This window comes from Pogona vitticeps, chromosome 7, assembly GCF_051106095.1.
Source record: "Pogona vitticeps strain Pit_001003342236 chromosome 7, PviZW2.1, whole genome shotgun sequence".
Lineage (NCBI taxonomy): Eukaryota > Metazoa > Chordata > Lepidosauria > Squamata > Agamidae > Pogona > Pogona vitticeps.
This window is the reverse complement of record NC_135789.1, coordinates 18,579,218-18,595,807: the sequence shown is the minus strand read 5'-3', so window position 1 is coordinate 18,595,807 and position 16,590 is coordinate 18,579,218. Positions and strand designations below refer to the sequence as shown.

General features: G+C 47.4%; 2 protein-coding genes across 2 annotated transcripts in view; one reads left to right on the top strand and one right to left on the bottom strand.

Annotated features, from left to right (window-relative positions):
- Positions 1-13,875, bottom strand: part of MADCAM1 (mucosal vascular addressin cell adhesion molecule 1) — a 37,035-nt gene extending 23,160 nt beyond the window's left edge. The window contains exons 1-3 of the mRNA XM_078378889.1: positions 11,818-13,875; positions 5,255-10,617; positions 3,500-3,599 (exon numbers count right to left, since the gene is read on the bottom strand). Coding sequence (XP_078235015.1) covers positions 3,500-3,599; positions 5,255-5,503 — 349 coding nt within the window. The 5' untranslated portion in view covers positions 5,504-10,617; positions 11,818-13,875. The remainder of the gene's footprint in view (positions 1-3,499; positions 3,600-5,254; positions 10,618-11,817) is intronic.
- CIMAP1D (CIMAP1 family member D) lies at positions 10,546-14,882 on the top strand. The gene is made up of 5 exons (XM_078379095.1): positions 10,546-10,567; positions 11,699-11,809; positions 12,615-12,728; positions 13,344-13,346; positions 13,801-14,882. Exons 1-5 carry the CDS (start codon positions 10,546-10,548, stop codon positions 14,283-14,285), a joined length of 735 nt encoding a protein of 244 aa, XP_078235221.1. The 3' UTR covers positions 14,286-14,882.
- The last annotated feature ends 1,708 nt before the right edge of the window (positions 14,883-16,590 follow it).

Genomic DNA, 16,590 nt, shown 5'->3' with positions numbered 1-16,590 from the left:
CCATCGCCTCCCCTCCTCGCCTCCACTCTCCCTGGGCAGCCCTTCCACCCACAGGCCGTGCCATGCCGGCCCTGCTGGGAGAGAGCCCAGCTCGGGTGGGGAGGGGCAGCAGCAGGGCCCCCCTTTCAGAGCTTGGAGGTGGCCAGAGGCTGGTAGCACTGGCCTCTCGGGACCTTGGCCAGGCAAGAGGCCACCTGGGCACACAGGGTGGCCAGCCAAGGGTGCAGCTCGGCAGGGCGTCCCTGCTGCTACTACGACTACTACTACTCCTGAGGTGGTGCAAGGCAGCATCCATGTTCTGGATTTAAAAGCTCCCTGGGCCTGGCCTGGAAAGGTGGGCTGGGCACCCTGGTTGCCTCTGGCAGCAGCCAACAAACTGTGCCAGGCATGCCTGGCACAAGGCACCAGGTCTTAATTAGCCCTCCCCCTCCTCCTCCTGCCCCCCATTAAGAGGCTGATGGGATGGGCTGAAGGGGGCAGGAGGAGGAGGAGACCAAGACACCCCCGGAAAAGGACCCCACCCCACCCCAGAACTGTGCAGGGATATGTGTGGACCTGGAGGAAGGTGCGCCTTGACGGCTGAGGCTGGCAGGGCAGGGGGAGTGGAGGACACCGGCACGCTGGCACACATTGGAGGGTCAGTTCCTTCTCCCCCCCCCTTTAAAAAGCAGGGGAGAAAAGGTGGTTCCCCAGGAGGCTGAAGAGGCTTGGGACCAGTAAGGTGCTGCTTTAAAAAAAAGTTTTTGGTGGCTTTTGTTTTGGGGGGGGGATTGAGGGTCGGGTTTTTTTTTTGTTTTTTGTTTGGTTGTTTGGTTTTTTTGCTTTTTGGTGTGTTTTTTTTCAGTCCCAGCATGGGACTTGCTCTGTTTACGTATTTTTATTTTTATTTTGGTTTTTTTTTTACCATAGCCCCCCCTTGCTTGGGAACAAAAAGAATTAAAGTTAATAAAGTGTGGTCCTAATTAATCCAACACCTGTGTCTTGCCTGTTTATTCTGGGGTGGGGGGTGGGGACAAAGGGCATAATACATGTAATGTGTTTGATTCATAGCTATCCTCCAACAACCTACTGCATAACAACTACCTCCACGCACAGATGCCCCCACACCCCCATTCACAGATGCCAGTGGCAGCAGCCCCACCCCCACCCCGGTCCTTGGAAGAATGGTCTTCAACAAAACTGGTCCATGGCATTAAAAAGGTTGGGGACCACTGCCTTAGACAGTCAGTCCATCTCCTATTGGGTCTTCCTCTTTTCCTGCTTGCCTTCTCCCTTTCCTAGAATTATTGTCTTTCCTAGGTAATCCTGCCTTCTCATAAGATGTCCAAAGTAAGACAGCCTCAGTTCCCACATTTTGACCTCCAGAGAGTGTCCAGGCTTTATTTGATCTAGGACCCCCTTGTTTGTCCTTCTGGACGTCCAGGGTATCTGAAAAGCTCTCTTCCATTTACTCCTCCTAGTCGCTTAGGAAACACTTGTCTCAAAAAGAGAGTTCAGTCCACCAAACCCTCTCCATGAAATCTCTGAGAAGCTCTCTCTGGACTCTTCTACTTGTGAGTAACTCAATATCAACATAAGCAATCCCTACTGTGGGCATTTATGGAAAAGGTCCTCTCCAACAACCTGCAATGGCTGCCCAGGTGATGTGCCTGCGTCACCTATAATACCCACAACGGCTGCCCCACTCTCAGATTATCTTCATTCAGTAACATTCCAGATTTGTTACATCAAAGTTGCCGAGAGCGTCCAAAAACCGAATTGTCAATTCCACTGGGGCATCCATCCCTCTCTGTGGTCGTGAGCTTAAAATGGCAAGAAGTTTGTGTTTTGTTTTGTTTTTTTACATTTAGCAGCATGCTTGGTTATAGCTTCAAACTGGAAACAAAGCCCTGACTTAGGTGTTTGCTCCATGGAGAACTAAAATTTGGAATAACGTTTTCACAGAAATGCTTATTTCTCGTGTCATCATTTAAAGAAAACTGGTCATGCTAATGATTTGCACCAAATGTGGTTAGTGTTTATTATTAGACATGTAAATCCAAATAAAAGCTTATGTTCTCCATCTTTGTGTCATACCAATCACCAGGAAAACATATTGCGTGAATTTCAGCACTCACTATCTAACGGCCTTCTGCAACATTATTATTTTGGCCTGTAATCACTGATCATGGTTAATACATTAATTTTATTTTGAAAACAAGGAAGTGGATTACGGGGCATAAAACGTCAGCTGAAACTCACTGCAGGAGCACGAAGCACCCAATTTTCCAGAGGCAAGCCAATGTGGCAGACGACAGATACTGTAGTCCAATGGTCCCCAACCTTGAGCCTCCAGTTGTTCTTGGACTTCAACTCCCAGAAATCCTGGCCAGCAGAGGTGGTGGTGAAGGCTTCTGGGAATTGTGGTCCAAAAACATCTGGAGGCCCAAGGTTGGGGACCACTGCTGTAGTCCATTCATTCCCACATCCTCATCCAGCCCCTCTACGCAAATGTGTTCCAGATTTCTACAGAGAACCAACATTTTATAATGGGGAAATTTTAAAATCGGATGAGCACACATTAGAACAACTGAGCCCACCATACATCCATGCCACTGCGAGGGAAAGGAAACTGGCATTTTTTCAGCAGCTGCTTCTGTCATTGACGAGCTTCGTGTTCCATTTGCCCTGGCCAACAAGACCAACGTCGGAGGTGATGTGCGTTTATGTACTCATTTCATTCAGGGACACAGCTCACCATTCCTCTGGGAATGATGATCTCCCTCTGAAAAGAGGCAGCTCTTGGTCAGCTTTTGGGGAGGGTAATCTTTGGAGTTTTGCCACCATGACTGAATTACGGAATTTGTACCTTGTGCAGCTGCTGTACAGATTCTCAGAATGGCTTACATACTAATAAAGGATAATGAGAACATCCATGCCTCTGAGCTTACTCTAAAAATATGAAATGACAAAAAAGAAAAGAAAGAAAGAAAAAGAAAAAAAGGGAAAAGAAGTTCAGGCAGAGGCTCTGAAGTCATAAACCAACAGCAACTGGAAAGCCTTGGGGTCCCTCCTGGCCGAGGGAGATTTTTGTACCCTTGAGAAGGAGAGGCCGTGGCATGTTTTATTGTAAGAGAAATGAAGGTCTAAATCATGCAGAAAAGGTTTCACCCCTCTAAATAAAAAACAGTGGTGTGTTTTTTTAAATCACATTCCTCAGAGGATGGAAATAGACCAAAGATCCAGGAATCAGCAGTTAGTCATCTGAGCGGAGAAAGTGCCAGAATTAATTAAGGAAAGTTTGACTGTGCAAAACTCATTCCCTCAACTCTGTCTGATCCCTGATTTTAAAAAAGGGTTAGTGGCTTGGGGGGGTGTTATAAAAAATACTTGTTTCTAGAGAAATTGACCAAATCAGGAAAATGCAAAGGAAACCAAGGCAAAGGAAGAAAAAACAAGAGAGAAGCATCACAGCAAACTGCTCGGCAGGAAGTGTAGAAGCAAAGAAAGTCTCTGTTACCCAGCTGCTCCGGTATGTCTGCAATATATTTCCCCTGCTTGCTGGGGATGACAGGAATTGTAGTCAAAATCATCCGGAGGGCACCACCTTTCTTCTGTTTCTGCGGCAAAACCAAATAAAGGTAAACCCCATGGGTAAAACGGAGAACTGGGCTACCCAAAAGGGTGTAGAAGAGTCACTAAATCAGGGATGAGCAAAGTGTGGCCTTCCAGTTGTTGATGGACCCCAACTCCCATCAGTCTGGGCCAGCATAGCTGAGCATAAGGAATGTTGAAATTGCTCCATGTTACCTGATGAGCTGCACTTAGAATATATATATGATTCAGCAGAATTAAGCACTGTGGCGTATTTCCCCTTCATCTTATGATGATACAAGGTACTGGGATGATGGTACTGTTCATTTACTCCACAGTGAGAAGGTCATAGTGGGAGAGGGGAGGTGAAGCCAAGTAATCCTTGGCTGAAATCTTGTCCCCTACTAGAAATTCATCAAGTTCCTCTATTTTTTATCAGGGCACGGCACAATTTAAATTCTACAGTAGGACCCCCTTATCCACTGGATCAGTTTCCAATGAGTCACTTATCCACAGTCTGAAAATACACGTACGTGTGTGTGTGTGTGTGTGTGTGTGTGTGTGTGTGTGTGTGTGTGTGTGTGTGTGTGTGTGTGTGTGTGTGTGTGTGTGTGTGTGTGTGTGTGTGTGTGTGTGTGTGTAAAACAGAGAATCAACAATTTTTCACATGTATTCCCCAAACCTGTGAGTAGTGGGAGAGAGAGCCCTTGCTATGAATACTGTAGTACAGTGGTGCCCTGCATTACGATGTTAATTCATTCCAGCGAAATCGCTGTAGAACAAGAACATCGTAAAGCGTTTAAAAAGCCCATAGAAACACATTAAAACCCGATTAATGCGTTCCTATGGGCTTGAAACTCACAGTCCAGTGAAGATCCTCCAAAGCGCGGCCATTTTCGCTGCCCGTGCAGCAAGGAATCCGTCCCAGAAAACAGCGGGCGGCCATTTTTTTACCCGGCAGCCATTTTGAAACCACCGATCAGCTATGCGAAAATCTTCGTTTTGCAATAATCGGTTAGCGAAGCAAGTAACCAATCATCGAAAGCGAAAAAACCCCATAGGAAACATTGTTTTGCGATCGCTTTTGTGATCGCAAGAACTTTTTCGTTATGCAATTTCATCGTTAAATGAAGCGCTCGTCTTGCAAAGCACCACTGTACTTGTGAGTGAAGAATACATAGCACAGTATTCTATAGCCTCTGGCGCCCTCTACTGGCCAGTTCGAGGAATACATGTGAATATAATTATTCCTGCTTTTTCCCTGTCCCCATGGTATAGACACGATGGCGTTCGCTATTATCCGCAGGTTTCACTATCTGTGGGAGCTTTGGCAACAATCCCATGGGGATATTGGAGAAGGGGTCCAATACAGTAGACACTCATACAAGACAAGTGAAATTAAAAAACAACCAACACATTAAGCCTCTGTTTGAGCAGGTTAAAGCCATTCCTTCTTTATTTCCGATTATACCGAAAAAGCAGAGGAAGGAGGAACCAAGGAGGGGGGTCCTACCTGACTATAGGGCTGTCGGGGGCGGACGGTTCCCCTCCAAAAGCCGGGCCAGGCCACTCTTGGTCTACCTTACGGGGTCGTGGTAGGGAGGGTAGGCAGCCCCGGGGGGGGGGACTCCGAGAACCGCTCCAGGGAAACACGTCAGGAGGAAAGTCACGACCAGCCTACCTCAAAGGGCTGTTGTCGTGGCGTCGTCGGTCGTCGGAGGCGCTTCCAGGGCCGCAAGGGGAGGAAGACGACAGCCGACCTACCTCGCAGGGTTATCATCGCCCTTCTCTCACTCTCGACCATGACGAGGGAGGAAGAGGAGGAGGCGCGACTTCCTCTTCTTCGCCTCAGCCGCGCCGTTATCACCAAGGCAACGCTCGCAGCCGGCTCACCCCATCTCCTCAGGCGCCAACAAGGCGTCCGGCGCATGCGCCAAGCTGGGCGCCTGCGTACTGCGGGACACAAAGGTCCGATTCTGGAGTTGTGCGCATGCGATCTCTCCTGCCGCTTCCCGGATGATAAGCCGGGCCTCACGCTTTTTGAAGCCCATACGCTCTTTCATTCTTTTCCCGCTCTCTCGCTTTCTCCGCCCACTTGCCCTGCCAGCCAATCGTCGCTGCGTCCCTTTCGCCACCTGACCCTAGGCCCCGTCGACAAAAGCTTTTTCCCTTGAGCCCTCAAAGCCAAGTCCCGCCCTCCTTGCTAACCAACCAATCGCCTCCCTATTTACCTCACCCACTTAAACTCCGCCCATCACACCGGCTCGCTCAGCCGATCCTCACAACGTCCTACTCTACCCTCCCGCAGTACTAAGCCACGCCCACTTACCTTCTTAGCCAATCCGTCACTTTGCCATCTATTTAATCTCCGTCTGTCGCCCTGCGCTGACTTTCTTGACCAATCACCACTCGCGAACTTTGGCCAGCTCACTTTTAATCTCGACCAATCCTCACCCCTTTTGTCTTATTGTTTATGAGCCCAAACCTCCAGGACTCTGACCATAGAGTTTCCCAAGACACCATAGAACGGCTATTTCTTTAACGGGACTTCCTAGTTGCCTCCCCTCCCGGAAAAGTCAAGAATTGACCCCCTTCCTTGAAAGGATAAAATAAGCAGGAAGTCAGGGCGATGTTTCGGGATAATCAAATTCTCTAAATACTTTGGGATAAATTATAGTTCAGACCAAGGCGCAAGATGGAGCATGTTTTGCAAGCCATTGAAATAGAATACTGTACCGGAAGCCAATGTCCGTAATCCACTTTTCTAGGATAGAGCTGGCAGCCTTGGGTTCCTGGGCATAAAGAAAGTCCGTAGAGAGCCCTAATAGATGCAGTTTGGCTGGAAAAGCTTTAAGCCATGAGCTGTTATGGACATCTTTCTGTAGAAGGTTAAGATATCCCATGGAGGGATCAGCATGTATTACCTTATTCCAATATCTAAAAGCAAAGAGCCAAGCGCTGCATTCTAGTGATGTTAGACCAGTCTCTAATTGTAAGGCAGCTGCAGGGGTGCATCATAGCCTTCCCAGAATGGATCTTACAAAATTTGAAAGAACACTCTTCATACTTGTGTGAAATCCTAGGATCCAAGTTGGCATACCATATAACAGTTGGGGCAGAATCTTGAGCTTAAAAACTTGAATAACAGGTGCTTTCTGCATGTTCTTGGCTGCTTGGATTATGGACCGTCCGTGGGCAGCCCAGGAAAGTTTATGGTGGAATGTAATACCTAGATACTTTAGCTGTTTTACTTGCTCAGTGCAAGAACCATTAATTGTCCATTTTCTAGGTGTTACAGAATGAGTGAAAACCATAATTTTGGTTTTAACAAAATGTATAACCAATTGATTGTTCTTACACTAGGTCAGTGGTGCTGGAGGAGGCTCTTGAGAGTGCCCTGGACTGCAAGGAGAACAAACCTATCCATTCTGAAGGAAATCAACCCTGAGTGCTCACTGGGTGAGCTGCCCAGAGTGGTAGAATATACCAGATGGGTGGGATATTAAATAAATAAATAAATAAATAAATAAATAAATAAATAAATAAATAAATAAATAAATGGAAAGACAGATCCTGAAGCTGAGGCTCCAATACTTTGGATCCAATTCCTGCCTGACACTCTATCCTCTATGACACCATAGCTGTCAACAGGTCATATCGCCCACCTTCAACCCTCATCTTGACCTAACAGGAAGATCCATCCTGATCACATGAAGGCTCGGCCTGACTGTTAACTGCCTCTCAGTTTGCAGAGATACAGAACCTCTCCAGATTGTGACCTCATTCTGACATCGGATGATTCTGACCTATGGCTAGGATGATTAGGAGAATTCTGGGAGCTGCAGATAAAGAAAGCAACTTTATCAAGCTCTGCTTTGCATGTGATGAGCTTGCCCAAGGCGACACTGGCCAGCTCTTCCTCCCTGAAGGCACAGTGGGAAATGTAACTCCCAACCTCTGGCTCCACAACCAGCCTTCGCAACAATACCCAAAGAAACCTTTAGCGTGGCCTGAAAGCCTGCTTCCAGTTAAAAAAGCAAAGACACAGATCCCAAACCCTGGGATCACTCATTACCTGAAGTGTGACATCCTGAGTTACAGGACATATTTTCCCTATCAATAGCTGAATTGACACTCAGGAATTAATAATTTCAGGAGCATCTTTAAAGAAAATGGGTAGTTGACTATTAGTACAAGAGGGCCTTGACGTTGGAACTAGGAACTATTTAGTAACTGCCAATAGTTAATTAGTAACTAGGCAGGATAATTGGGTAAAAGTAATTAGGTGCTTTATGGGAACACGTGTTTGTAATGTAACAAAGGTAACAAGTAGTTACAAATTACTTTTACAGAGCAACAGGTTGTGCCTGCTAGTTATTTCAAAAGTTACTTTCTAAGTACTGTACATCTACAGAAGCATTTCAAGTTTTTTTCCCTAGTAAATTTTCTTATCAATGCAAAGTGGTAAAGGAAGGGCTGTTTGGTTTTATATTTTGGTAAATATTTCCAGAATGTGCCATGAGGGGGCCCCAGAGAGCAGTTCAGTGTATTTTTCTGGCCTTCTGGAGAATGTTGATTGGAGAAATGACAACAATCCATTAATACAGCAAAAGAGTATTTGTGATCCAAAGCAGTTATAACTAACAGGGCTGCCTGGATGTAATGAGAGAAACAATAACATGTTTCGTAAAGCACCAAAGTCTGAGTTATTCATTTTTGCTTTCATTTATAAAATTTACAATCCTTTGAGTGTCTGCGAATGTGCTCAGTGTGTCTTACTTACACATCAAACAAAAAGAAACACAAGACGATCATTGTCACTGTCATCATCTTCAAACAGCAGAGCTGAAAGGGACTCTGGGTTATCCAGTCCAGCTTTTGGGGAATTGAACTCCCCATCGCTGGCTCTGCAGCCAGAGAATTAAAACAATCCCTTGTAAAATCATTTTTAAAAGGGCACAGCATGAAAGGAAAGGGGGATGGGGAGGGAAGAGGAAAACTGTCCAAATGCAAATTCTAAATGGCCTGAAGTTTCTCTGCCTGGCGAGACTTGGGCTGGATGGCAGCATGTGTGGCACCAGAGTCAACAGTCTCTGAGATCGTAGAACCCATCTGCTTTCCCCCACTGTATTCCATAAGTGGTCCGGTCCTTGGTACCGCCAACTTTAAAAACAGAGTCTGTAGCACAAAACATCAAAGCTTGCCATTGGTGCTATTTCTGGACAACCTCTCATCCTCACAATTCCTGAGCAAGCAGGGCTGTCTTTGAACTCATGGCTGGTAACTCTAGCTTCCAAACCAGGAGTGGATTCATCACCGCACCCCAAACAAGGAGGCACCAGCTGCCCCTGCTTACTTCCCTGTCAAAAAGAGACAATCATTGACTGACTGTTTCTATTTTTATTTTGGTAAATTTTTCCAAGGTAGGATGTACCACTTTGTTATTTAGGCGTTAAGTCATGTCCAACCCTTCGTGACCCCATGGACCAGAGCACGGCAGGCCCTCCTGTCCTCCACTGCCTCCCGGAGTTGGGTCAAAGTCCCTTTTATCATGGAATGGCACACTTTAAAATTCTACGGTAGGAACCCCATTATCCACAGGATCAGTATCCACTAAGCCACTTATCCAGTCTGAAAATATTTTTTAAAAGAGAGAAGTAACTAGTTTTCACATGTATTCCCAGCACTGGCCACTAGAGGGAGATAGAGACCACACTATGAATACTTGTTGTTGAAGAACACATAGCATGGTCTCTGCCTCTCTCTAGTGGCCACTTCTGGTAAATCATGAAAATACATGTTTCTAGTCTCTCTCTCCCCCCTCCTTTTACCATGATTTGCTATAATCTGTAGTTTTCAGCATCTGCCAGGAGGGTGGTGGCTTGGAACCAATCTTCCATGGTTGTGGGGGTCCTACTGTATTAAAGAAGCAGTTTTACCGGCACCACCCTCTCAATGAGTTTCTGTTGCTGGGCAAGGATTTGAACCCGGGTCTCGTAGACCATCTCTCTATCCACTACACTGTGGTTGCTGGTGGTGGTGTGTGCCCTCCCGTCAGAACCAACTTGTAGCAACCATATTAGAGCTTTGAAGGTCAGCGAGATATTGAAGGTGTGGTTTACCAGTTCCACACCCCTATGTGGTAAACTGGTCGAGTAGACCAGATAGGCGGGGTATAAATCAAATAAATCAAATAAATCAAATCAAATCAAATCAATCAATCAATCAATCAATCAATCAATCAATCAATCAATCAATCAATCAATCAATCAATCAATCAATAAATATGTGTTTCCACGGTTTACGTGAGGATTCCAACCTTGGTCTCCAGAGCCCTGCGCTACTACTCTGTCCACAACACCACACCAGGTATCCCCACAATACGAGACAGGTATCCCTTGTCTCTTTTGGATGCCACCTCTCCAAGCCAGCCTCCACCTGGTCCTGGTCTCTTTCTGCTGTAAGGTAGGGGACTTGTAGCCCTCCAAAGGCTACCAGGGTATTATTCCTTCTGTGTTTGTTTTCTTTTTCTTTTCTTTTTTGTCCTCACATAGCACAGCCTAAGGTGGCTCTCTCCCTCCCTCCTTTTCCCCAGACAAAACATCTCTGGCCACCTGCTGTGTATCTGATTTCAGAGCATCCTTTTATCTCCTGCATCGCAGGCACCAGGGTGACATTTCAGCCTTCCCGGGAGGGTCCCTCTGCCAGGCGAGTCTGATTCCGGCGCGGTGCGAGACCTTCTTGTCTTTCTTTTCTCCCCCCCCCCCCGACCTTCCTTAGAGTTGCGTAGGAGCAGCGAGCATCCTGTTCTTCTCCCTTCTCTTCCAAAACCTTCTGTGTTTCTAGACCACGTAGACCTGTATCAGTAGGCAAGTGAAATAACACAGCATACCTTGCCTTCTCCACGCCGCTGTTTGCAAGAGTAGAAGTTAAGCGTTCAGGATGGAAGATCCTGGGGCTAAGAAAGCGCCGATGATCGCAGCTCGTGAGACAGGTATGGTGAGCCATGATGTGCCCCCTCTCGTTAACCCTGCTGTGGTGAGCCTGTAAAGATGAGATTGTCAGATGGTGTTGGGAAAAGTGTTTTTTAATACACCGAGATAATACACCAGGGCCGTCTCTGGCAACTCTGCTGGGAAAAACCAAGGAACAAAGTGACGGTAAAGTTCCCCCAAGTGTTGGCAACGTGACGGATTCCCAAGGGTTCCCAACCTCGAGCTTCCAGATGTTCTTGGACTAGAAGCCCCAGAAATCCTGGCCAGCACTGTGAGGGGTGAAGGCTTCTGGGAGTCGGAGTCCAAGAACATCTGGAGACCCAAGGTCAGAAGCCTCTTGACAGACCAGCTCCGAAATGGATGGGAACATAACTCGGTAGCTGATGGGGTCACCAACACGGGCGGTCATTGTTCCCCTGACTCCCTTTGGAGGCCAATTGGGGGTCTCTGGAATCGATCTTGATTTGATCTGAGCTGTGCCCCATGGATAGCTCAGTGGATTAGTATCACATTGGGTTTTTTTTTTTTTTTTTTTGCTGCTGCATTGCCCTGTTGGCTCATGTTTAGCTTGTGGTCAACAAAGACTCATAGATCCTCATCTTATGTCCTACTGCCAAACTAACCGTCACTCAGCCACTATTTGTGAATCTGATTTTTCCTGCCTAGAAGTAGCCCTTGACCAGTCTAAGCTGCTTCTGAGAAAGAGTTATTTATCCCACTGAATTTGGTCTTCAACAGGAAAGGCCGGGGCGGAGAGGGGAGATGGGCCTTTAAGCTGGAACAAAGAGGACTAGAATCCTACTTGATAGGTAATGAAAAGACCATAGACTATAGCACAATGCTTTCGCTCAGAGAAAGTCCCCCTTAGTTCCATTGAGAGGTCCAGGATTTCAGATTCTGGAATGACAAGTCAGCTAAGAGCTGGGGTTCCCAACCTGGGGTCCCAGACGTTCTTGGCCTACAGATCCCAGAAATCCTGGCCAGCATACCTAGTGGTGAAGGATTCTGGGGATTGTAGTCCAAGAACACCTGGGGACCCAAGGTTGGGAACTATGGTCTTACAGAGGGTTTTGGGGTGCAATACGGCTTGGCAATACAAGTTCTGAAATAATGTTTGCTCGTCCTGTCAGGTCCTGGACCTGGACGCTACAGCTTACCTCCAACAATTGGATTTATCAACCATGATTATACCCGCTTCGCCAGCCCGGCTTACTCCTTCCACCAGAGGCTGAGTAACAGTAGTAAGTACCTGAATCCCAGCCTGTGCCCACAACTTTCTTTAAGAGCAGAGCAGAGCCTTCTGGATCCCACTGGACTCCATGTCCCTCTCCTATCCCATGAACTGGTGGTGGTGGTTGCCAGAAATGTATTGCTTGAGTAAGAGTCATTGCTAAAGTCTTGGGCAGCAGCAAAAGGCTGTTCTTTTACAAAGTGGTGGTTGCATTCCTGGTACAGGGCCGGTCGCCTGATCAAGCACTTGCCTGGGAATACAACCAGCACCTTACATTATTGAATGGCAGTTCAAGGCCTTCTGCCAGCACTGGCTATTTATTCTTCATCAGGCAGTGCGTTTCCAGAGTCTCCAGCAGCACACGTTAGTGACAGGAAGTCCATAAATCCACTCTGGGCTTCAGTCCGAACTTTGCATGAGCTATCGAAGGGGTCAGATCCTATCACCCTCAAATAGATTCAGCACTTGGGGCAGGTTCTTTTGATTTTAAAACCAAGAGCAGATTCACCTGCAAAACCAGAGTGGTTGATTTGCACTGCTGGAGTCGCCCAAAAAAGCAAGAACAGGACTTTGAACCCAGGTCTCCAGAGACCTAATCTGGCACTCTGTCCGTGACACCAAACCGTCTGTCGATGATGCTCCTTTATCAGGTCTCCAAACCTTCAGACAGGCCCTTGACCATTAGCTCCCCCAACCCAATCTACATGTTTCTACTCAGAGTGCTTTGGAGTTCATTGGCGAGCACTCAAGTGCGCTGAAGTGCATCGTTCAACAGCGGCATACCAGCTGAGGGGTCCCTTTTTAAAATTTTTCAGTACATGTGAAAGATTCAAGTCCTGGCCCCTGTTACTACGTGGAACCAGAGCTCACGCGGTTTGGCAGGACGAGAGGTCCATCTTATTCCATGTTGTCCCGAGCGAAACCTCGAGGTAAGCTGAAGGCAGCAAAGAAGGCTGGGTTGAGAGACAGAGGCTGTCCAGAATCCTACTGCGGTTCATGCCACAGCTAATTGCTTCTAATTAATGAAGTGCTGGTTTGTGCGTGTTAACATCATCGGAAAATTTGTTAGTTTTGGGGGTCTCACCCTCATTCCATCAAATAACGCTTACAAATATCTGTCTCCTGTTTCTTAACGCCATACATTGGATTGGCCATTGATGCATGCCTAAGTTAAATGGCAGCAAATTGTTGCTAATTAATGACGTGCCGGCTACATTCTTGGTGGTGTGCACAATCAGGGAATGGCGGACAACAAGGAACAAGACCCCAGCTCTGCTCAGTTGCTCGCCCAGCTGTGCCACCGAGGCATGCCCGGGCACCTCATCAATGGACCACAATGAGCCGTGGCAAATGATCCAAATCCAGTGTCAACTCCAATAGGATTCTGGGCAATGTTGCCTTATTATAATCACCATAATATTTATAACAGTTGTTCTTGTCATGTGCCATCAAGTCACTTCTGACTTAGGGCAACCCTATGGAAGGGACACTCTCTCCCGAAGGCCCTCTTCTCCACAGCCCTCCTCAGCTCTTGTTCACTCAAGCCAGTGGCTTCCTTGAGGGAGCCAGCCCATCTCGTGTGTGGTCTTCCTCTTTTCCTGCTGTCTTTCTCCTTTTCCAGCATGATGGTCTTTTCCAGAGAATCCTGTCTTCTCACCATGTGCCCCAAAACAGGACAACGTCCGTTTCAACCCTTTTGCCTCCAAAGAGAGTTCAGGCTTGATTTGATTTGATCTGGGACTCACTTTTTTTGCCTTTCTGACTGTCCAGGGTGCCTCCAGCACCACATTTCAAACGAATCAATTCTCTCCCCCCCACCCCCAGTTAACTGTTGGCGTTCAGTTCTTATTATTTATTTACTGAGCAGGGCTTGGGAGCTGGGTCTCTCTGGCCTCAGTCGGACTGTCAATGTTGCCTCTACCCACTCTGCCATACTGCCGACAAACAAGACAATGTTATCCTTTAGAAGCATTGTGGTTAACAGCACACATTTTCCCCCAGGTTTTCCTCAGTCTCCTGGGCCAGCCACATACAGTCCAGAGAGGGCCCCTCCAGCCTCCTGGCAGCGCGCCCCGTCCTTCTCCATTGGTTCCCGCACCAAGTGCCCTGTGGTGGACGCTGTCCCTTCGCCTAACAGTTACACCCTGCCTTCCCTGCTTGGCCCTCGCGTCCCCATCAAGCCCTCCAGCCCTGGTTTCACCATCTCTGGCTGCAACACCAGAGGCAGCTACTCGGAGGACCTCTCCCAAACCCCAGGCCCGGGTTGTTACAACACCACGGATCCCAGCGTGTATTTGTGCCGCCCGCCAGCATTCTCTATGCTTGGGAGGACCACGAAGCCAACCAGCCCTTTCCACACGCCGGGGCCGGGGGCCCATAGCCCGGAGAAGGTGAGGGTTCATAAAAAGAGAGCGCCTTCTTACTCGCTTGGAGTCCGTCACTCGGACTACCTTATGCCTCTCATGACGGAGCCTCCAGAATGGTAGCTGAGTCCACCAACCTCTTCTTGAGTCACTGACTCCAAGATTTCAAAGGAAGGGCAAAAGAAGCCATTTTAATCAAACTACTGTACTATGAGGTCAACATGGACAAGCAATGATTGTTCTGGATGCAAGACGGGGGTCTTTCCAAGCGCTATCTGGACACGCCAGCCATCAGACATGAGACTTTCTGAACCCAGAATGAAAATGCGGCGTATGCTGACCCACACAAGTGTTGTGTTGGGTGACTAAGGGGAATCCTTGCCATGCCACAGAAGTCCAAATAGGCATGGGCTGGAACAGTGTCCCTGAAGACAAGGACTGCCACGTCCAACAAAACTGGGTTTTGCAGACAACACTACACGCTGCTTGTTGGGTATGCTCGGTTCTACTGGAAGAAGAATGAGCTTGAAAGGGGGCAAATGGTTTTAAAAAGTCAGGAGGGTTGGAAATGGGCACTGCAGAAAGACAGCGAAGTGGTTGTGGCCACTTTAAGTTGCCACAGCTTCTCTCTGAAGAGGCAGAGCTAGAAATGAGGAGGCGGGGCTAAAACTGCAGCCGCTATTAAAGGCAGCAGTGGACCCCTGCCAGCTGCTAACACAATGTTCCTTAGATGGTTGCTGCTAAGGATTTTGGGTTTCTAGGACTAGGTATCCCATCATTCCCATTCTGAGAGTCCTACCTTGCTTATATATGCCTGACAGATGCTTACATGTGGCTCACCTGGGAGACGAGGCCTAAACTGGAGGACTTTGAGGCCGAGCTAGGCCTAGCTTCCTGTTCAGAAAGGAAGTTCCCAGCTGGTCCTGGAGAAGGAACAGGAAGCTCGGACAGAGCTAGCCCTCAAAACCCTTTTCTTCCTCAGATAGTTTAAAAGGGCTTCAACCCTTTTCTTTTGTTTTTTCCCCCTTGTTTTTTGCTGAAGCAGACACCTCAGGGAAACTGGGTAATTCCAATCACAGTGGTACCTCGATTTAAGAACTTAATCCGTACTGGGACTGCGTTCTTATGTCAAAACATTCTTAAATTGAAGCACCATTTCCCATAGGAATGCATTGAAAACTATTTAATCTGTATCTGCTGTTTTTCGTTAAGTCGAGGTGCTGTTCTTAACTCGAAGCATTAGTTCCCATAGGAACTCATGAAAAGCCGGTTAATCCGTCCTCTACCACTAAGGGGTGAATTTTTTCTTCTTCTTTTGACCTAAAGTGAACTTAGGTCAAAAAAAGGGCAGGAAGGTTTTTTTCCTTTTTTCATTCTTAAGTTCGAAGCAACTTTTTGTGAACAGAGCCATTCTTAACTGGAATCGTTCTTATGTAGGGACGTTCTGAAGTAGAGGTACCACTGTAATTCTTCTGTGTGTTAGTTAAGGAGCTGCAATGCGCATGGGTTTGCTCGCTGCTTTAAAAAAAATGGCACAGAGCAAATTTACAAATCTTGTCGTAAGTCTCTGGTGCTGGGAGAAAAGTGAGGTGTGGGTCTTCTTGGCTAAAAAAAAAAATTAAATTGAATTAAATTAAAATACATCTAAGCATGCATGCTTTGAGTGCGAGCCGTCCACCACCTTCCTGACCCTCCTTTCTTGGCTGAGCCTTCTGCTCTCACCAGTTCTGTACCTACACGCTCCCCGATGCTTCTTGGGCTGGCGTGATGTGGGGGCTTGAGTCGTCTGAACATGTTCCGGCACCTCAACTCAACTGGGGGATAATCAGCAGCGATAATAAGCTAGCGGCAAGTGGTGAAACCCTTACAGCTCCTGGCTCAGTTTTTCTCGGGGATACTGGCAAGTCTTGGGGTCAGAGTCTTAAACCCCGAGTCTGTGTCCCCGTTAAAAACAAGCTTTTTCCCCCCTTGCGAAAAGGGAGGGATGGGTGGGTCTGAGTCATGAATCAGTCGTGAATAATAAAACTAATAATAATAATGAATCGAGTCTGAGTCATTGAGGGGGGGAAAAAACCCGAGCCGAGTCACCGGTGGGACTTCAGTCCGACCTGACAGTGATTCCCTTGATTTGAGTCCCTCTCCTGGGTCTTCGTTAATGAATGCCTTTGCCTGCCGGAGAGAAGGTTGGTGGCGCAAGGTGCCAAAGGAGAAGCCAACTGGGCTCTGAACTCATTCTGGCCCTCTCTCTTTTCTCACTGGCGAAAGGAAATGCGCGCCAGGTCAGGATTTGGCTCTCAAAACCAGGGGTTTACGGCAGGTTTGCTGCAGGCAGGGAAAAACGCAGCCCTCTTTGGATGAAAATGTTGCAGAAGTTATTCATGCCCAAGAAGGTGCAGTGATGTTCTAGAAGATTATCTTAAACGTTGAG